Below are 21,992 nucleotides of genomic sequence, written 5' to 3'. Positions count from 1 at the left end.
ATATCAAGCACCCCATCATTTGGTGGGTGGGCGTGTTGCTGCTAACTGTGCTTCCACTTCAACGAGGAATGTGGTGAGTTGCCAAAAAACAAGGATGTTCCAATCTTGAGGATTATACTGAATTCTTTCCAGAGAAGCATTTTTTTTTAAGAAAAGCGTTTTATCTTAAAATATTTTCCACATGTATTTAAGTGCTACATCCAAGAAAGTAAGTTAAGTATTGTGTCATACAATTAGAGTCTGTAGATGAGAATGACTTTCTCTTAACAGAAGTCCATCCTTTTTGTTTATCAGGGGGTCTCAGGTGGCTGACATGGGCTGGGAACCCAACAAGGCCACCATTATCCTCATCGACCAAAGGGACAGCAGACTTGGAAACTTCAAGCCCAGAATATTTAAAAATGGGTGGTAAAAGCATGATTTGGTTCTTTTTAAACTGTGCTTTCTTCCTTGGCCCCTATAAATGCTACATTTCTAAAAGATCACTTTAGTTTTCTTTAAGAAAAGGAGTTTTCACATCCCAAAGGCTGTTTCCATCCATTAATTAAGCTGACCTGAAGGTCACAGGCCATAATCAATGTGGGAGGATGGGAGCTGCAGGTGCTAATTGATGTCCCCAAAGAGCAATGCTGTCAACAATCAATAAAGAAGACAGAGCACTGGTAGATTTATGGCTTTGATTTTGAAAAGGTATGGGAATGCCCAGTGATGTTTTCCCTTGTACTCCTTTTGAATGTTAATGCTTTCTTGAAGATGATTTCAGACTCACTGCTAGGATACTGCCTCTACTCACTGAAGCAGAATCCTCTGAAGAGTTGCCGAGGCAGAACTGAAATCATGGCTCGCTCAAAGAAGCAGCTGTATTGGCCGCTAATGATGCCTCACACAGAAAGACGGTGCCCCTTTAACTCGGGCTTTTAATGGGAAGTTTCTAAGCCTGAAACAACAGCTTTAGATCCGGGGTGTGCCATCAGCTGCTCACAGCCACCACTATCTCCTGCTTTAATACAGCTTGGTCGGGAAGAATGGAAACTAAAGAGGCTTCTAACTACCTGTAACTGTTCCACCAGGAAATGGATCAAGTGTTTGTTCAGCCAGACTCAGGTACTTGACCATTACCGTATCTTTGATGGGCTAATTAATGAGATTTTTTTTATAACTTTACAATTTATGCATGAGCAGTAATCACATAGCTATCTTTTGGGTCCAAGTTCTGAATTTAAATCTAGCCGTTAAAGTCTATAAACAGATGCCAGGAAAAGTTAACATCAGGGTATAATGCCTTTATTTTTAAAGCAGGCTTTTGTTTATGATGTTACTGATATTGGATAAAGAAGTAGAAAAATAGGGTTTTTTTTTTTTCTTTCCTAAGCTGCAGTAAATTATTCTTGGAAGCTGTTTGCCTAGTACAGTTTTCTTTTTCCATTTGGCTAAAACATCCAAGCTTCTAAAAGGTAATAAGGATGTTTTGATTTGTTTATAAAGGGTCAGAACTTAACTGCTCCTAATGAGAGCTGCCTGTCCCTAGCTGCCTGTCCCTAGCTGCTGAGCAGTGTGAGCACTAGCTTTTCAAGGTCTCTGCTGGCAGCCTTTGCACTATGAAACACAAGAGGAAAAAGACAGAAAACCAGGGGGAACTGGGTGGTTTATTATTTGAAGTTCAAGTCCCACTTTGCCAGAGGTGCCTTTCTTTGGACACCACCAGTTAAGGCCTGGCACCCGCACAGTGCTTCTCTGATCTTCTCGTTTGGACTGCATGCAGCCTGGTGCTGCACGTCCCTTTATAACTCTCCAAGCAAGTGTTAGGAGGAAAATAAAGATAAGGGTGAAATGTTGCTGGTTTGGGTTATAGGCTAAACAGGAAAGGTCCCCTAGTGACCCGGAGGTGACACAGAGCAGTGAGTGTAAGGACAAGGTCCACTCTCAAACCCAAGCAGCGTGTCTGCAGGCTGACTTTGCAGGGATGAGCTGAGAGCAGACTTCCTGGTGCAGCACGGGGGCTGGCGCTGCTCCATGAAACTGCCTGTTGACACTCATAGCTGGCCACACGCTCATGTTTTAAAAATCATTTTTGTGAGCTTTCTAGTAGCCTTGGTCTCTTTTTTGAGAGCAAAAAAATTATATTTACCCTTAGACATTCTGTGAATTTAGAAGCATCAAAGCTACTATGAGGGAACAGTAGGACTTTATTTGGGAAAAAATATATAGATATTGTCATGTGTTTAAATGAGCCCAAAATAAAGGAAGTAGGAGGATTTCAAATATATGAAGCCCTAGAAAGAGGCAGGAAGTCTTTACCTGAAGTTCCCAGCTGATCATAATTTGTTTGAATTTTGATGAAACATTTTGTTTCTTTGTTTTGTACCTTCTGGAATGCAAGTTATTGTTCACTGGGCTAATATGCAGCATTTCCAAAAGCTTCATAAGGGAGTCACTTTTGCTAATGTAGTTATTTGATCATTTGGGTAATTAGGTATTTTCTGTAAAGGGCTCGCTGTTGTTGGGGGAGCTGAGTATAGGGTCACTTAGGAGTTCTGCACATCTAGAATGGTGGGGTACACCCTGAGAGGCTCCAGTGCTACAAACAGGAAAGCAATTCAGGCTTCCTTTAGTTCAGAAAGTAGAGAGTGATTCTGTTTAGCCCAGTCTCAAGCTATGGGTTACCGTGCTAAAGGTGAGCCCAGTTACCCTCTGCGCAGCCAGCGTTAGAACTATTGAAGAACAATGCAGGTCTTGGGAGAAGTTTGTCTTTGCTGGGCTTTGCATCTTCAGTCCTGCCCAGCTAGCCAGTTTCTTTCCTGTTAGAGTACAGATTAGTCTCACCAGTCTGCCACGTAAACATAAATAAAGTGCACAGGATGTCTTTGTAGGGCGAAGTGTCCTGTCAACTTACACTGAACAAGTCTGTGAGTGTTCTCCCTCAATGGACAGCCTATTTTTACAGCTACCTTTCATAACATGTCAAGTCACGTACTTAGGGTCTGGCCTAGGAGTTTTAAAAATTAGGTACGGTAATTATGTGGTTTAGAAGTACTTAAAATACAAAAAACATTGCTCAACTGTGCCCTACATGCCATTAACCAAGGGGTGAAGACATTCAAGTCATTTCAGCATGCCAGAGAAAAACTTGGGATCTAGGATTTCTAAGGAGTAAAGACAGATGCTACACTTTTGACAACTGATTTTTATGATTTGGGGCAATTTATTTATAGTTTTTATTTCTCTGTGTCCTTAGTTGTATAAAAACATTAGAAATAATCCTCATTTTGCCCAAAAATGAAGCAAGAGAGAAACACTCCTTCGTCATCACTTTTTTACTGAGCCTGCACTGTGTGCCACGTGGGCTGCTATGATCTTTGCCACCCCTCTAGGAGGGTGGGCACCCGAGTCACCCACCATGAAGATAAGGTGGCAGGACCAAATGTCTGTGTGGCCAGATGCACATAACTGATTCTGATGTTGTCACTTGAAAAGGAGAAAAGAAATATATCATTTTGTTAAGATATATTTTCTTCTTAAAAAGTGTTTCTTCTTTCTGTGAAGTTGTGTAATGAGATGCAAATAAAATAAAATATCCTGAGAGGTATACATATTGGTGTAATAGTTTACATGTCAGACATTAGGATTTGGTATAGAGATGCCTTTCCTCATCATAAAAAAAAAAAAAAAGGATTAAATTAAGAAGGGACTGACCTCTTTAGTAGAAGGGTGCCTGTTTACCTCTGACTGATTTTCATATTTTGGGTCCCACCTATTAGCACTGAGGCTAAGGAAAATTTAAAGAGCCAAATAATTCATGGCTTCTCAGTTCATAAACTCTGTGATTATTAAATGCCACTGTAGCTTGGGGTAACTGTGATTCTTTGAAACAAGATCTATTTCTAATGCAACAACTGGACATCCTGGTTGAACTACTTTTTCCTCATTTATATCAGGTAGATAAAACTTTAATTTTTGAATTCAGTTCCCTGGATCACAAGGGACCCGAGATTTGACTGAATCTATTCATAAAGGCAGTGCTCCCAGCAAAGCAAGGGACTTCTGCAAGAATTTGTTTAATAAGAGGACAGTGACAGCAATGTGGTCGCTTGTCCTATTACCACTGCTGCCCAGAGACAGTGTAAGAAAGTCCCCATCCCTGGGAAGGAGAGACATCAGACCCCTCCGAGGAGGAGACATGGGTGCTGACCCGAAAGAGGGGAGCAGACAGTAGGGGGAGGAGAAGAAAGCATCAGGAGTGGGAACCTGGAACCCTTCAGACAACAGCAAGTGTTAGGAGGAGCTGAGGGACGGACAAAAGGACGGCATTTTCAGGGGTCCCAGGACCCAATCACAAGGATGTTTAGTCTTATGAATACATCAGGGAGTTATAGTGAAGACTGAAAGTGAATTTATGCTTGTTCCTTTGTAAACTTATGAGGATAAGTTAATATTTTAGAAGATCCCACTGTAAGTATGGTCCACTTAGTGGTCCAAAATGCACCAGAGCATCAGGGCCATGGGGGCTGAGTGGGCTGTGGCTGCTGGGTGGTAGGCGGGTCTTTGGGAAGAGGAAAAGGAAGAGGAAGAGCTGGACTAGAAAGATGATGGGGACACAGGGTGGAGATAAAAGTCACTCAGGAGTGGCTCTTGCTGTGACTGGCCATCGCTAAGACCTTTTACTCGTAAGAGGTTTCCCACTATCAGTATCAAGGAGTCCAGGGAGCCTGCCTTGAGAAAAAGGATGTCTTGGATTATTTTTAATGGCATCTTTTGATTAAGATTTTCTTGGCCCAGTATTAAAATTAGACATTATTTCCTGAGCACAACGTGAATGGACCTGGCAAACAGAAGACACAGATGCACTGCGTGATGGGAAAAGCCAGTCAGGACTAAAATACTGCTGTGAGTAACTGTGGTTCTTCTCCATGCTTAAAATATCTGCCATTTGTGATTAGTAATCAGGTGATGTCCATGTTAAAAACGTTTGAAATAATTTGCTGTCCCAGATTTCACTCTTGCTCAAAGATTTCATTATTAAGTTAAAAGTAATCATGAATATCTTCTAAGAATCATTTCTACCAAAAAGAGGACGCTGTACTTTAAGATACACAGTTTAAAAATTTCAACATCTCACTGTTTCTTCATTGTGGCAGTAAAGAGATGGTTTTTTTTCTTTTTCTCCATTTTTTTATCTAATGCTTCTTTCAAATTAAATATATAATCAAGCTTTCTAAATTTGTAAATTATTTATTAGCGGATTAGAGGTTTAAAGTCAAGCAGGATCTTCCAGGGATTTCAATCAGTCCTAAGCAAAATTGTGAAGTAGTTGGCATTTGTTTCTGGATCTCTTTATCCCTGTATCCCTTTGTAATCATCTTTTGATCCCTTCATTTTTACCTACCATCTTTCTTTCCTCCCCCACCCATATCTGCCCCCATTCTTTCTAGCAGTCCCTCAATTCCAAGAAAAGTCTTCCTTTAACTACATTTCCCTCCTCTTTCAATTTCCTTTATTTGGGGGGGGGGGGGTACCGGGGATTGAACTCATGACCTAGTGCTTGCCAGGCAGGCACTTATGCCACTGAGCTAAATCCCCAGCCCCTTCTCTTTCAATTTCCTATCAACCAAATTTTTCATCTTTCAAATGGAGACAATCCTCATGGATAAATTTCTGCTAAGATGCTGATGTGTCCCTTTCCTTTATAAAATGCTGCGATTTAAAAGCAACTTTGATTATTGAATCCAAACAAGAAACTATTTGAGTAAGAACACGGGCACCGTGGTATGCCTGGAGAGGAAATTTTACAAATCATCTCTATTTGCTCATCAATTTATTATTTCTAAAAGGGCTTGATGATGAAGGGTTAGTGTGTATATATATATATACATATATATATATATATATTTTTTTTTTAATGGGCCTCTCAAAATGTGTCGGCAGGCTGCAAAGAGAGTTAACCATGCTCTCTTACCTCTTGACTTTGTACGTGTACATGTGATGATGGGGGTCAAGTCCAGGACCTTGCACATGCAATGTACATACTAGGCAACTGAGCCTCACCCACTGCTCATGCCTTCTAATCAAAAGAGTGATAAAATGGAAACTCATTTGGAAATCATCCTAATGCTCTTGGTTCCTGTGGAGAAGCTAAGCCCCATCTTTCGCAGGAAGACTGCAAAGGAAAATGTGCCAGACAGTGTGAATCAGAATCAGTCTCTCAGCTGGGGTTTCTGGGATTGCTGTAGCCCCTAAATGAACCTGATATGGGTTCTCAGTCCCGAGTAGTGGGTAAAGCCTTGGAGGTATGGGGTGTTCATCTAGAAGGAAAGAATTTGGCAGTTGCTTTGTACGGAGGAGAAGGCAGAGGGAGACAGCTTCTGACTGTCAAGGTGGCACTCTGCCAGGGAGGCACTAGACCAGGGAATGCCACACTAGTCAGCCAGCATGTCCAGCGGCTCATTCTCACAGGCCCAGGGGTTCTTTAGCCAGTTTTTTTTCTCTTTGCATTGGAATTTCCAGATGCAGAAATCTTTATCTTGTACATTAATAGCTAATGGTCTTTGGTCTTCCTACATTCTTGGTTGTGTTATGGATTGTTTTTAGAAAGAATTTTCTGGAAATGCATACTTGCTTGGCACTATTGGGGATACAGCAAAAAAAGGGTGGGGTGGGTGGGAGACCTCTGTGCTTATCTAGCAGGAGAAAAAATAGACAGAAAGGGATTCTAGTAAACTAGCCAGGAAAGCTACTTTACTGGTCAAAGTGGGATGCTCCTGAGGACACAAATGGAGGAAGGGGCATGTCAGGGACAGCCAAGGTTTGTCTCCTCTGTCATCAGATGGCTCTCCTTTGTGTCAGCCTTTGGAGAAATGTATAATTGGAATGATTAAGGCCAGTGTGAATATTTTTGGTGGCTACAGATGACCCCAGTCTGATAAGCCAAGGAAGGTCCATTAGAGGCCATGGCTACCCTTTCTGCTCCCTTTTCTCCAGCTCTAATAGGAGTCAATGCCCAAAATATAGCAGGTACTTAAAAAGAAGCAGATTGAAACCAAACCCGCCTCACCAGGTCTGTATTCCTAAAGAACTTACTTATTTAAAAAAATAGAGTTAAATTGAATCCTAATCTTTCTTTGAAACAAATATGAATCATAAATGAATCTTGCAGCTATTATAGTCCTTTAAAAATTCAGGTTGAATATGGTGGCTCATGTCTATAATCCTAGCACTCTGGTAAGTTGAGGCAGGAAGATAGCACATTTGAGTCCATCTCACTAACTTAGTAACTTAATGAGAACTTGTTTCAAAATAAAAAATTAAAAAGAGCTGGGGAATACATGAAACAGGGTGAAGTTCCTCAATTTAATTCCTAGTACTGAAGGAAATTAAAGAGCTGGGACTTCAAAAGGACATATTACCCTCAAATTGGTAACATTTTCCTCTCCAACACTATTAGTGATCACCATTACAAAGTGTGCTTTAAACTGTGATTTTTGTAAAGTTTGCGAGTGTCAACTCACACACTAACTGTTATGATTACTAATGTTGCACTAAATGTAAAAACCATTCCATGTTAATTGAATAACCCTAACCAATAACTGAATTACTATAACCATTAAGTGAACTACAGAAACACTGTGTTGATACTTCAGATTATACCTGGTTGCTTACTTTCATTGAGCCTAGTTTCGTGGATCTATGTTAATTTGTATGGGTAATTACTGTATTACATAATTTTCCTTACAAATTCATGATGACTTTCTATATGGTAATGTCTAATATGTATATCTTTCTTTACCAAATTTGATTTAAATTGACTTAATTCAGTACCTGAAGCTTTTAATGATCTTTTTGTGTCCTTCTGTCTTTAAAACAAGCTGTAATATTCAAATGATTCAATTTTTCCACCAATGGTAAGTTGTCTTTCTCTTCTCGTCCTTCTCCCAAATGGTCTTAACTGGTAGGAAGTCACTGCTAAGAAAACTGTCCTTTTAAAAGCATGCAGGCAATCAATTCCTTTTCCCTAGCTCAGTTCTCTAGGTGCTTCTCTGGGTCAAGTATTGAACTTGGTCTTTGTTTTTGAAGGAGAAAGAAAAAGCAGCAGTAACTTGATGATTTGAGACTCTGAGATATCTTATTCTCCGTTGACTCGGGCAATTGAAAAAAAGTAGAAGCATTTAGCTATTTTAGTCAGGTCTTCAGTGAAGCAAGGCTTTGTTGTCTTTTTTCTCTTCTTCTTTGTATACCTTTCAAAGGGTTTTAACAGACATTCATCAGTATCCTTGCACCATGAGATGGTACAGACATTTCTGATGATTTTTTACAGCTTAGCGACCTCTTCAAGGTCCCAGCCTCATTTAGTAGTGAGGCCAGAGCCTCCAGCCTAGAGCCTAAACCCCTGACGGATCACCCATATTGAGCACCTTTTCTGGTCTGATTTCCTTTGCTCTACGGCTACCTAGGTCCCTGCCTCTGTGGAGTCCCTAGTAGACTGGCTGACACATGCCAAGTGTAGGCGCAGTCCCGGCACATAGCTGGTGCTCAGTCAGTGGCACTATGATGAGAACAGCATGACAGTAATAGAACTGAGAGAAGAGATGGGGAGGCTGGGACTGGTTGATAGCACATCCCAAGATCAACATTACCGCGCCCATTTCTCATCTCCTGTCTTATACTTAGGTTTTCTGCCCATCCCTCCTGGCCCTAGTGGCTAGTCTGAGGACAGTCTAGTTGTTTCACAGAAGGGTGAAATATCCTTCATAATTATACAAAATGAAGCATCTCTGGTGAAAGGAGTAGCCTGTTTGAGGATTTCTTTTGTTGGAAAAACATGACCATCGATCTGGAAGATAAATGCCGGTGTGATAGTTAGTCCCTCTGCTTCCTTTCTTTCTCCTTCCAGATTACTTGAGCTCTCCGGGGTGCAGTCACCATGATCTCAGCAGACTGATGATGGAAGAAAAGGAAACCCGGATGTCCTATGCTCTGCCCTCCCTGGACAATGGATGGAGGACAGCCCATCCCCTCACCCCTCGTGCCCCTCGGGAACGCGTCCTCAGATTCTAGCATGTCTCTGGAGCAGAAAACGACCTTTGTTTTTGTGGTTTTGTTGTTTATTTTCTTGGGCATCCTTATTGTCAGGTGCTTCCGGATTCTTCTGGACCCGTATCGGAGCATGCCGACCTCGACCTGGGCTGATGGGCTAGAAGGCCTGGAGAAAGGGCAGTTTGATCATGCCCTCGCTTAGCAGGACTCAGGGCTCTCTTCCTGAGGAGGGGAAGTGGCTTGTGCCTGGGAAGGGTTCCCTTTAGTGACTATTCTCAACAAATCAGAGTTTAACAAAACTGGTCCTAGGACCACAAGCTGTTATTCCATAAACACAGAGCTGAATTCAAGAAGTTTTATTTGAGAACACTGGAAATGAAAGTTTACATTACTGACCCTAAAAATAGGAAAGTTTAAACACTGTGTTTAGTCAATGAACGAATACTGTTGAGCGTGTTACCGAAATCAAGAGCAGCAGTACTGACACAGACTTTGCTATGAGACCGAGCATTACCTGGCCGGAGCAGACAATTCAAGGCTAGAAAAGATCTGTCCTGAATGTGGTGAGCAGACCAAGAAGAACCTGCCTCGCTCCAATCATGCGGCTCTGTTTGCTTTATCTCCGAGGCGCTGGGGCCCTGGGCAGAGTAAAGAAGGCTGTCCTGGGAGGACTCAAAGTGGACTTACTTTCTCCTAACACAGGGAGCACTGAGAGGCTTAACTAAGATGGTTTTGTCCTCAGTAAATACGAGTGAGACTAATATCATTTTAGTTTTCAAACAAAACTGAATTAGAAAGTTACAGAATTTTCCAAAACTAGGCCTCGTGTATTCTCTGTGTTCATAGTAATAGCATATGTAGAGGTAGCTACACGTAATTTGAATTTATTTACATTAATGATTAACATAGGTTACAAATACAGCTTTGGGTTGTCTTTCTTTTTTAAGTAAAAAACCAACTATGTAGAGAAGACGTTTGCGGTTGTAAGAGGAATGTGCACTCTGATTCCAATAGCCACCAAATAAAACTTTTCAAGAAACAGCAACGTCTCTTCTCATCCCACCAAGATGAATGTGCTGGGATGGTGCGTCATTTTGAATGCTGAGGATCAACATTTTTCTGAGAGAGGTGGAAAAAAGCAAAGAGCATAAAAGGTCACCTAATTCATCCTTCTTCCATTTCAGAAGGGCTCCCGAAAATTGTCCTGAAGAGATTAAAATCTATTCTAAGAACTAAGTGCATCAGTAAGGAAACTGTGAACACCTCATTCTAATGTGCATGGGAAGGAAAAATCTTGTATCTGAGTCAGATCCCTTTATCAGTATTTATAGTCTCTGTCTTCTAATTTTCTCCATAGTTAACTATCATTTTTTTATTTAAAAAATCTTTAGTAAATTTTTTTTATTTTTATATTTTTTGAGTGTCTTTTCTTTTCTTTAAAAAGGTTTTACCAAGATATACTTTGCATATGCATACTATAAAGTTCAACCTTTAAAAGAAAACAATTGAATAATTTTTATTATACCCCACAGATTTCTGTAACTATCAATATCATACTCTAGAACAGTGAAAGGCATCCCCAGGCCTTTCTTTCTCAACTCCAATCAGCCACTTCTTGTCTCCATGCATTTGCCAATTCTGGACATTTTCTATCATGAAATTTTGTAGCATGTAAGCATAGTGTCTGACTTCTTTCACTTAGTACATTGTCAAGGTTCATTCATGTTGAAATACGATATGCGTTACTTCGTATAGCGAAATGATATCCCATTGTTTGACTATCCCTCAGTTTATCTATTGTTATCATGGTTGTCTATTGGCTACTGTGATTAATGCTGCTGAGAACATTTGTGTGCAAGTTTTCTGTATGATATGTGTTTTCAATTCTCCTGGAATCCATTATTTAGAAGTGGATTTTCTGGATCATATGGTAACTCTATGCTTAGTGTTCTGAAGAACTATGAAACTGCTTTTACATTACTGCCAGCGGTGTAGGAAAGTCTGGATTCCTTTCTGCCAGTCTGGACACAATTTAAAATAAAAAGAATTAGCAATGCAGTGCAGTGCTCTCTGGGTGCAGTTCCCAGTACTGAAAATGTAATATATGTGTCACTACATTTTTGACCTATTTTCTTGAGAGTCTATTCAGTCCTACTCAAAAGTTGATGAAAGCTTTATTTTGAGCCCTAAAGAGAAAGAAAGGGTAGGTTAGTTCATGCTTTTGATTTTTATCTTGCAAGAGAGGTAATAAATTAAGGCCTGTGACTGAATTATTATTCAAATAAGCATCCTCTGGCTCCCCATCATCAGAATCACCGGGGTAACTTAGTATATCTGTTACCAGGTAGTTCCTTTAGAAATGGGTTGTCAGTTAAACTTATTCTGGGTCCTTCTTGCCTTGAACAAAGAATTGAAGGAAAAAAGCCCAAAATGGTGCCAAAAGTTTATTTGAAAAGTGAAGAGTAAGAGTGTAAGGGGAAAAAACTGGCTCTGCAGAGTGAAATTGGGCCCAAAAAAAGAGAAAAAGAGAGAAAAGCAAAAATAAAAGTGTGCTCTACTGTCATCCGGAAGTCACAGAGCGGGCTGCTCTGAGGAGTTATGACAGTGAGCTTCTTGTGGCTTCCCATCTCTTTGATGTCATCCACTTCCCTTGGGAGCCTGTGAGAAAGAAGTTCTACAAATGGATGCCGTGCAATTAACAGCTTTCTGTTATTTCTCCAACCAGCTTTGTCACACCCTACCTCCTATCTCATAGGTTTAGTTTTTATTATAAAAGTTGTACACAATCATGGTAAGAATATATCAAACAATATGGAAAGATGCAAGAAGACACAGTGAAACACAGTGACAGTTCCACCCCACTAGGGCACCCTAAGGCCTCAGTTTCTCCTGGGAGTCTATTGACAATGGATATTATCACAGCTTTCCATCCCCGGGGGTTGATGCCATAGAGCTGAGTTGGTGAGAACACACCCTAGGAGGTTCATACACCTGGAGGGATAGGTTTAGGCCACAATGGTGAAGGAAATGTCCTGGAGGCCGTGACTCGAGTGTGATACTGTTGGCCTCCATGTTTGGTGTAAACCTTTATGCAATGAAAGTTATTCCTGCAAGATAAAAATCCTGACTGAAAAGGATGGCGGTGTTTTAAGGATGTGCTAAAGCAGGGAGAAAGGAAATCCATAGGTAAGGAAAAGGAGTGTGTGTGTGTGTGTGTGTGTGTGTGTGTGTGTGTGTGTAGGGGGCTCCGGGCTAGGAGAGAAGCCCGATTTGGAAGGCCAGTTGGAAAACTGGCTGGTGCTCCAATGGGAAAGCCAAAAGTGGGGATGTTCCCAAACAGAAAAACCAAGGATGAGAAACACTGTGGATTCATGGGAAGGAAAATGGTGTGAAAAGTGGCATGGCATACCTAGCTTCTGCCCTTCTTGGGGGCAAATCTAGTTCCACTTCTATAATGGGAACAGACAGAAATAGTCCCCGGCCCTCTCCAAGGCCTTGAAACTCAGGTACTGTCAGTAAAGACTTCAGGGCCTCCCTGAGCCTGCTCCTCTTTCTCCCCTTCAGTGCCTACTCTATTTTTGTTTTTCTTCTCAGATTACTGCTCCCGTTCCTGGGTCTCCCCCTCCTTCCTTGTCCAGAGTGAGAATACCATAACAAGTGATAAAAAGCTCTGGGCTATGCGGAGTCAACTGATCCTCCCTGTGAGAAGAGCTCACTCCCAGTTATAATTACTCCCTGTTCCTTGGGGTGAAACACACATTCTCAAAAGATCACCTAAGCCTTCTCTTTCCTGGCTGTCTGGCTACAGGAGTTACAGTGCAGCATTTTGCTGTCTTACAAGATACTCAAAACAAGCACAGCTGGCCTTCACCATGGCTGGCTCTATCTCAGAGGAAAGAAGAAAGAAACTTGTCCACTGTCAGAACTGGAAAATTAGAATCAGTCTAACTTTTGATTCAGAAAAATGAGGCCCACTCATTCATTGCTTGAGCTCTGAGTCACCCAATTTTTATGCCTTCCAAGAGACCTTAAGTTCATAACACCTCTCCCTTAAAGAGACCTCTGAAAATACCTTTGACACTAAGTAAAGTGGATTTAACTTGGATATGAAGGCAATTAACTTGACTCCTGCTGTTAATCAGTATTGCAAGAGAGAATTCTTTTGCTATTTTAAAGGGTTAAAGCTGAGGCAAAATGAACAGCAGTTGAAGGAGGCAAAAATTAACATAGATGTTTATGTAATAAAAAATATGTATTTTGTTCTTTTCTTATTGACTTCACAGTGCGAAACTTAGCCTTTGAGATTTTAATATTATAAGTACATTGGTAAAGTTGGTGTAATGAGACCTGATGTGGTGGCACACACCAGTAGACCCTGCATTCGGGAGGCTAAGGTACGAGGATCACTGTGAGTTCGGGCTCAGCCTGAAGAGCAGATCTTGCGTCAAAAACAAAAAACAAAAAAATTGGTGCAATGAAAAAAGTCACTTATCTACTATAAGTTATTATGGTAGATACTGATTATTTTCACTGAGTAGATCATTATACTAAAAAATCTTTCTAGATAAAATTTTTAGACTTGCATATAAAATATATTGAAATGAGATTACTTTTAATAAATATTCTAAGGTGATAAGCACTGAACAAGATCTGGGGTTTGTGCGATGTTAATCTTTCAAGAAAAATCATTTATTGATGAATTACAAAGTTGCAAAGTAGAGTCATGATCTTCAAAAAATAAGTGCCCAAATCATTATCTAAATACATGCGATCAATCCCTCAGGATCAAACTGGCCCATGCCAGAAGAGATTATCTGTTTAGAGATAGAAAAAAATGAACTCTTTAAGCTTTGTTCACTCCTCCTCTTTCTGAAAACGTATTCATGAATTTTCCAGTCAGATGTGCACTATGCAGCTGAGAGACCTCCCCATCCTGTTGTTCGCAGTTTTATTTATTAAAAATCTGGTCCCTTTCCAAGCTTGCTCCATTCTCTCTCTCTCTCTCTCTCTCTCTCTCTCTCTCTCTCTCTCTCTCTCTCTCTCTCCCTCTTTCTCTTTCTTTCTTTCTTTCTTTCTTTCTTTCTTTCTTTCTTTCTTTCTTTCTTTCTTTCTTTCTTTCATTCTTTCTCTCATGCCCTGTTGAACTTTTTCAGAGTAGAACTTCGGTCACATTTTTGGTTACAAATGAATGCTCATGTTTTGTCTACAAGATCCTATTCTGATTGATGTTTCTATACTTTGCTTTAGGGTAAGAGAGATTTCTTTTAAAACATAAAAGACAGGGGCTGGGGATTTAGCTTAGCGGCATAAGCGCCTGCCTTGCAAGCAGGCAGTCGTGAGTTCGATCCCCAGTACCGATAAAAAGGAAAAAGACACACACAAAAAAGAGATGTCTACCCTAATTATTTCCCAAGCCCTGACTTATCAGCCATAGAGCACCAAACTTGAGTTCTTTAAAAAGCAAAAACGAATTTTCATGGGTTCCTTAAAGATTGAAAAGCTGCAAAGAAACATTGCTGTCGTCTATGTCAACTGACTTACTTTACACATAATGAGACAAAGAAGTTGGTTGTATTACATGACCACAGTCATCTGCCTACCCACTGGTTGTGGAGCTGGGTCATCTTATCCAGGGGATACATAGATGAATTTAAACTGGTAAGTGAATAAATTCATGAGTGAAAATAGATCTACCTGCTAATTGACGTAAGAGTTATAATAATCTTAAATAGTGTCTCTTGGTTGTAGGGGGTGTTGGGGAATAAAACATGTATTATTTAGGGAAAAAAAGCATAGGTAATGCAATTTCCTTTAGAATATTCTGAAGCTTCAGTTTAAGTGCCTGAGAAGTCAGAACTATTTGCAGTTAGATTGTAGGGGATTATTTAGCAAAGCTTCTGTTTCTCAAAATAAGGACAATCAATCTAGGGTAAGGCTTCGAGTTTCTTTGTTTCCAAAAAGACTTTAAAACTGAAGAGGGCTGACAAGGGAGATTATAGCAAAGATCACAGAGGCTGTGAATGCCACCCCGTCTGTGGCTCATCAGAAATGCCTGCATCCTCTTGGGACGCAGAGGTGCAGAAGACACACAGTACAATGCAGCCTCTGTGGCTCGAAAGTACATTCAATCCTTTTTTGTCCTGACTTTTAACCTTTTTGCAGGATTCCGTCCTTAGCCATAGCTTCTTTTTCTGCAGGCTCAGTTACCCACAATGCATCATAGTATACAAATATGAAATAGAAAGTCACAGAAGCAGAGACAATATCATATAACTTTCCGTACAGGTTTTTTTTTTTATGTTAAAGGGGGTAAAATTAAACAGAACAAAATAGGACATAAGAAAGCAATGTAAGACATATAAAATTCAAAGCTAGATGACCTGAGATCTTCACTATCTATCATATTGTCTCTTGTTTTCTTCCAAATAGTTGTCAATTCACCATCACTGATTACAGTTTTGTTATAATCATTTTATTGGATTAGGAGTTACTATTGGTAACCTCTTAATGTATCTATTTTATAATTAAACTTTACCACAGACATGTATGTACAGGAAAAATCATAATATATACAAGGTTTAGTACTTTCTGAGATTTTAGGCATCTAATGGAATGTTCTAGAATATATGTTCCATGTGTAAATGAAAAACTGCTTTGGTTCATTCTTTCCCTCTATTCTCTGATAATTGGAGTTCAAGAAGAAGCTTAATTACCTTTAAGGTCAGTACTTCTTGGTACATGAGTATTTTCCTTAATGATCAACAAAAAATTGAACATCTAGATCTTCTTGCACCTGTCTAACTTATTAGGGTGTGCACCCTATTTATACTAGCTTTGCTTTCCATAAATAGCTTTATATGCCAGAAAGTTTTCTTTCCATAGTTTTTACCAGTTTGTCTTGATTTATCACCTAGGAGACAGAGATTAACATGACAACTCTTAATGTGTAGTCATTGTTGAAAGCTAGTTCTCACGAGTCTCTCCTGTTTCCGCATGTCTTTCTAGCAAAGAATCAAATGCTAGCTTGTCCTTTTTGAAGAGGTTTATTTAGCGATAGTATCTCCCTTCTTTCTGGAAAATGGTTTGGCCAGTTGGCTTACAGCCCATTATAAAACACTGGAGTTCCCTAAGTTCAGGATCCCTTTCTTGTAAATCAATCCACCGTGTGTGCAAGCTTTATCTGACCCTCCTTGAGTTGCTCAGTGGGAATTAGGCTTAAGGAACAGGCATAAGAAATGCTTGATACTGAGTACTGTATCACTAGGCGTAATAAACTACCCATTGTCTCTGACCCAGGAAAAATGTCTCATGCCAACATCTTTGAAACTGTGGCAGATTGACTTATTAGCCTGCAATTCTTGACGACTATCATATCCCTCTATAACAAACTTCCTTCAGTCACCCTTCATACTGTTTATTATATGTTTTGAGTCATCTCTTGATCTTATAAAAAGTTCTGTATATTTATCAGTTTAACTATGGCTTTGGTACTTAGAAAGGAAAATAAAAGTTCATATGTAATCTGACTAAAATGAATAGAACCAAATCGTCACTTTTTTTGTTCTGAAATCCAAATGTTGTAAGCTACACAGGACAAAATGATATTTTTTGGCAGTCGCATTGCTGTTGACTAACATGAAAGATTATAGTCAACTCTTAAGATTTTAAAGATTTTAATCTATGGTAAGAGTAGCAATTTATCCATGCCAGCTTTATGTCAAATACTCCCATCTTCTCTCTGTAGTGATTTTTTTTGTGCATGCAAGTCGAAGAACTTAAAATCTCCCTTTTAAAATTTCATTATATTCCACTTGCCCCATTATTCTAGGCTCGTTATAACCTGATCACTCCATTATCATATTCATAGTATTCCATCTTTGTGTTTTCTCTAAATCTGCTGAGCAAGCCAACTGTATTCACATTAAAAACTACATTTTGAAATATCAGAGCCACAGAAAGACCCTTGGAGTCATTTGAGGAGTCAATTGGCAGCAGTAATTGTAAGAAACCACTCCCCATGGGAATGATCCATGGAAATGTTCTGTGCAGATGCCTACGATGCAAAGTCATGCAACAAAGCATCGAAAGACCAGAAACCACCACCGTGTTATTTATGTAACTTCTCAACCTCAAGTAAAATGTCATGGGCTCAAATTGGCAAGTGGGAGTTGCACATATAGCCAGAAGGGATTCTCCCATTAATTTAGTTTCAAAATCAATTCTCTGCTCCATACTGAAACTCTGCTCATACAGTAGATGAATACAATCATTCCATATCTGTCTGAGGAAAACTTCTGATGGCAGAGTTTATCAGTCATATATTAATCAACTTGAGATAGCACAGGGTAGTGACAGAGCACATACCTGAGACTCTGGCAACCATGTGTTTTCTAGTTCTACACAGAGCTATCTGGGAAAACTTTTTAGAGAAACTTATTTCTCTGGGTCTCACTTTCATCATTTGTAAATAGAAAGAAAAAATTTGGGCTAATTCCTTTTTTACTTCCTAATAAACCCTTTGTACCTAGAAATTTGGGAACTTTTTATTGAATGCCAATATGAAAGAGATTTGAAGAAATTAGATAACATGCCCTAGGTTACATGGCCCAGGTAAGGCAAAGTGAGAATTTGAGTTCAATTTGCTACAAGTCTTTGTCTATATAATGGCACAAAGGATCAAACCAACAGAGAAAAATTATACAAATAATAAAAATGCAAGAAACAAAGGTAAGATTTTCTGTAAATACGAAATGGTGTTCTTTTGCAGTTTTCACTGTTGCTAATTTTGTTGTTTTAAAGAAACTACCCTGAAAAATCAGATTTAATACACCACAGAGTAGCCTTTGGCAAGGCTGTGAGCTTTACTTAATATAATTTTGATAATATTCAGCCTGTTTGTACTTATCCTCCAGCCTTTACTATTCCCATGACCTCAGGAAAATTAGCCAACTTTTTTATATCTTATTTCCTTATCTATAAAATAAAGATGATATGAGCAGCATTTCCCTAGGCAGTTATTTTACAAGAATTAAATGAGAAGATGAGATTAACAAGTACCTGGCTAATAAACTTTCAACAAATAGTGGTTAAATAAATGTTACAATTCAGGAGACAGTTTTTACATGTAGATCTCACTGAAACATGGAATTATTTAAATACCTACCAAAGCCACAGAACCCTGCCATTAAACATCAGACTTGTAAGGACAAATTTTATAAGACTGTGCTTTTGTGATTATTCCATTTATTTTTCCAAATTCAGAATATAACAAGCAAAGTGTCCAGTTAAAATGAAGATTACTGTGAGCTCTGTACCTAAAATAAAAGCTTTATCTTTGGAACTAGCACAGACCTCTAGGCACTGAAAGACAAGGTTTCTCTTTTTCATTCCCAGAAGTGCTCTTTCATCGTGCTTTTTTTTTCCTTCCCTTTACATGAGCCAACTTTCAAAATGTTTGGAAGCAGCAAGGATTCACTCTCAGGTTTCTCATCATTTCTTTGCTGATGACCTTGGTAAAGTCAATTAAATTCCTCATATTTCCCACAAAATGAAAATAATAAATGAGACTTTTCAGTACACAAATCAGAGCTCTTTTAAATGCCAAACCATGAATATTTGAAAAAACGAACTTTTGTTTGTGTTCCTACAAAGTTTAAATTAATCATGCATTTTATTGATCAAATAAGATACATTGCACAGGTGACAGGTGCCCTGAGCAACATATTCGACGCTAAAACCCTGCAGGGTGTAGTGTGGATTATGGATGGTCTTTAGCAATGTAAACTTGCTCCTTGACAGCCTATCTCCCCTCTCTAAGATAAATAGAGCTATTTTTAATTTCAAATCACTTTTAAATAGAGAAAACATTAATTTTATGATTACCCTCTTAGAAGAGTTCCAAGCCTGAGTCTTCCTGGAGGTCATACATGTTCTTCTGAATGGTGTGCAACGGAAGTTTCAAACAATCCCCAGCTCGTAAGTTTCAGAATGAAGCTATGTGTTTATTTAAACCTCTCACCAAGGAGGGCAAAATATGAGAATGATATGTCCTCAAACTTTTGCAGAGGAATCTTTGGCAGTAAATACTGTTGACTCTTTGGAATTGGATAGCTCTGTCCAAAACACTGGACAGATTTCTAGGGTGTCAGGTTGTGGGCTACAGCATTTGGTGGTGAAGTTTCCATGCGGGCTGCATCTCAAGTGGACTCAAGTGGAAGGTCCTATAGGATTTCCCTGCAAGGCCCAGTGGAGCGACCCTGGGTCGGTCTGTGGCCACCCTCTTTCAGATATTCTGTGAATCTGGTTTCGGTCACTTTCAAAATACCTGAGAAAATCAATCTATCAGATGAAAAGACTTATTTTGATGCATGCTTTCAGAGGCTTCAGTTCATGGTCACTTGGCCATCACTGTAAGCCTGGGGTTGCATGATATGTAACAGTGAAACATGCGGCAGAGGCAGTCTGTTTACCTCACAGAGAAAGGAGCCTGAGGTCCCAATGTTCCCCTCAAAGGCAGACTTTTAACAATCTAACTTCTTTAACTAGATGTTACCCCTTACCTTTTCACTACCTCCCAGTAATTCCACAGCTTCAACATCTAATCCATTACATTTTCTCAGGTTGAACTCCCCGTTTTAGCCAAGGGTAAAACCTGCTGGTTTTCTCGGGTGGTTCTACATTACTGAGTTATTCCCTACCTTTGTTTAACTTTTGGGTTCACTTAAATTTAAGAAGTGAAATTGTTCCAAATACTGTAAGGCCATATTTTTCACTGTCTTCATTCATTCATTCATTCATTCATTCATTCATTCATCAATGTACATTACTGAGTGCTTAATAGCAGAGACCCTTTGTTAAGTTCACAGAGACAAAGAATAAAGTACTTCTTAAGGAATAGACGTCCTAGTTGGAAGTAGAAAAAGTTCAGCTTTCGACTATTGACTAGTCATACTTTTGAAGAAACTCACAGTTTGATAAAATTTTGCTCAAGTTGTCTTTGTGTTTGATTTATATTTCAATTTCTCCTATAAATACTAAATTATTCTCCCTTACTTTTTCAGTGAAGACAATTTTAATGCATTTCACAGAATTCAGTAAAATATAGCACATGAGTAAACATTATTGAAATGTGTAAATATTTTGAATGAAGCCTGTTGGTCTAGAACTTCCAAAAGTTTCTTTCTTTCTTCTTCTTTTTTTTTTTGTAATGGGAATCAAACTCACAATCTTGCGCTTGCCAGGCAGGCACTTACATCAGTGAGCTAAATCCCTGGCCCTAGTTTCATCTCTTGAAATGTCTTTCAGGGGGATTTTTAGAGAGTCCTTGGACCAAATGAAAACCATAATTTCTTGGAAATTAATTAAATGAGCAAATGATGAACAGAGAAAGTTAGTCTGGTAATTCAGACCATTTTCAGGAATCAGTGCTAAAGTGAATAATTGAGGAGGGATTGATCATAAGATTAACTGATCTGTAAATAGTATCTATAAATAGTATCCATACTGCCTGAAACTTCTGGTTGAGTACAGTAATTAAATAGCCTTTCATTATCTTTATACATATAATGATCTTTAATTATCTTTATATCCTCTAACCAGCACACTGACTTATATATGATAAATATTTAGTAAGCATTTTTTGTATCATAGAAGTGAATTTGTGTCTAAATATTTATTTATCCCCATGGTCACTAAACGTTATTTGTAACAAACATTCGTGGTTTGATTCTTAATGTCAAAAACATGGAGACCTGTTACTACTTTTTAGTTTTTGCTACCCACCTTTTTTCATTTTAAAAATTACTGGTAGGCCCTCTGGAATGGAATGTGTGTGTGTGTGTGTATTTTTCCTAGGAGGAATTTTAATTTGGGCTGTTTTAGTTTTTAACCTTTCTTTGAGGCCTACATAAACCACATTTAAAAATAGAAGTATATTGATGGTTTTGTCCCTTTTAAATTACTCCAAATTGATGATTTTATCCTCTGTAAGTGAATCCCATATACAAAGCTATGAAATTCCTGTTCTTCTCGCCCCTCTAGTTTCAAATGGATTTTAGTATAATAAATATTTACTTAATAAACATACTGGAACAGAAGAATTGTGGTGATGGATTTTTTTTTTTTTTTACATTTAAACATCCACTAAGGAAATCTAACCAGCTCTTTTTCAATTTAACTCAGCTGGCTGGAAGCCTTTCTGCACTCAGCTGAACTGGCATTCATCATATTTTAGAGAGACATGCAGATTTCCAAACTGAATCTTTAAATTTCTAATAGCTTGATCTCTGCTTTTATCACTAATGCTTCTGGTTGAAGGAAAGACATGAAGAGGGGAGAAATTATAATCTTTTTAAAAATCAATAACAAATATCAAAATACATATGGAATCTTTTTGTTCAAGGAGATAAAAACATATTACCTCTTGGTTGTACCTGTTTAACATTTTTATGCATTCATTTTCTTATAGATTTAATGATAAAGACTACAAATTGCTACATTTTTTATTAATAACTTATTTGACACATGTAAAACACTACATGGAAAGGATTTTACTGGATGTATGTTACATCAGAGAGCTTCATTATCTCACACTTGTGAAAATCTCAGACGACAGCTAAGAATCATGCATATCTAAAAGGCTACAGAGTGGAGGAAAGTAGACGCTGGGCAATGGCTTGCTGCTGGCTGGACATCAAGTACTGTTTATCTTAGATATGGATGAACAGGTAAAATTTCAATATGCAAAATCAGAAAATAAGAAAAATGAGTGATGTGATGGCAAAAGCAGATCTGGGTTCTGATCTCTATCAGAAATTCACTTCGTCAGTTCCAGATCATTGTTTCATCAAACAAAGAGTAAAAGCAGATGATTTCCACTTCCCTTCTAGCTCTACAGTTTTAAGGCACTGCGTGCAAGGGTGATGATGTCCTGAGCGAAGGCATGACATTAGTAGAAACGGTCACTA

The 21,992-nt window shown here is 38.8% G+C and overlaps 1 protein-coding gene and 1 long non-coding RNA gene across 4 annotated transcripts in view; one reads left to right on the top strand and one right to left on the bottom strand.

The window, feature by feature from the left end:
- Positions 1-19,052, bottom strand: part of LOC111753687 (uncharacterized) — a 54,827-nt gene extending 35,775 nt beyond the window's left edge. The window contains exon 1 of the long non-coding RNA XR_002788476.2: positions 18,910-19,052. This is a non-coding gene — a long non-coding RNA (uncharacterized LOC111753687). The remainder of the gene's footprint in view (positions 1-18,909) is intronic.
- On the top strand, positions 246-10,439 carry Ctxn3 (cortexin 3). Of its 3 annotated transcripts, none has more exons than XM_013141108.3 (3): positions 246-1,104; positions 4,804-4,884; positions 8,885-9,155. In XM_013141108.3, the coding sequence occupies exons 1-3, from the start codon at positions 1,074-1,076 to the stop codon at positions 9,046-9,048; spliced, it is 276 nt and encodes a 91-aa protein (XP_012996562.1). In that variant the 5' UTR covers positions 246-1,073; the 3' UTR covers positions 9,049-9,155. The 3 variants fall into 3 exon arrangements, with proteins under 3 accessions (XP_012996562.1, XP_005007063.1, XP_005007061.1); XM_005007004.4 differs by having other exon boundaries at positions 250-1,104; positions 4,777-4,884; positions 8,885-10,439; XM_005007006.4 differs by lacking the exon at positions 4,804-4,884 and having other exon boundaries at positions 8,885-10,439.
- Positions 19,053-21,992: the final 2,940 nt, after the last annotated feature.

The sequence above is a fragment of the Cavia porcellus genome, unplaced genomic scaffold (assembly GCF_034190915.1).
Source record: "Cavia porcellus strain 051 isolate PalLab524CR breed Dunkin Hartley unplaced genomic scaffold, mCavPor4.1 scaffold_21, whole genome shotgun sequence".
In the NCBI taxonomy this organism is placed as follows: Eukaryota; Metazoa; Chordata; class Mammalia; order Rodentia; family Caviidae; genus Cavia; species Cavia porcellus.
Note: the sequence above shows the minus strand (reverse complement) of the source record. Positions and strands in the feature narration are given on the sequence as shown.

Coding starts and splice junctions, on each gene's coding strand:
- Ctxn3 (XM_013141108.3), top strand. CDS start 1,074: ATGGATCAAGTGTTTGTTCAGCCAGACTCAG. Junction 1,105..4,803: donor GTTTGTTCAGCCAGACTCAG/GTACTTGACCAT, acceptor TTATTTCCTGAG/CACAACGTGAATGGACCTGG. Junction 4,885..8,884: donor GTCAGGACTAAAATACTGCT/GTGAGTAACTGT, acceptor TTCTCCTTCCAG/ATTACTTGAGCTCTCCGGGG.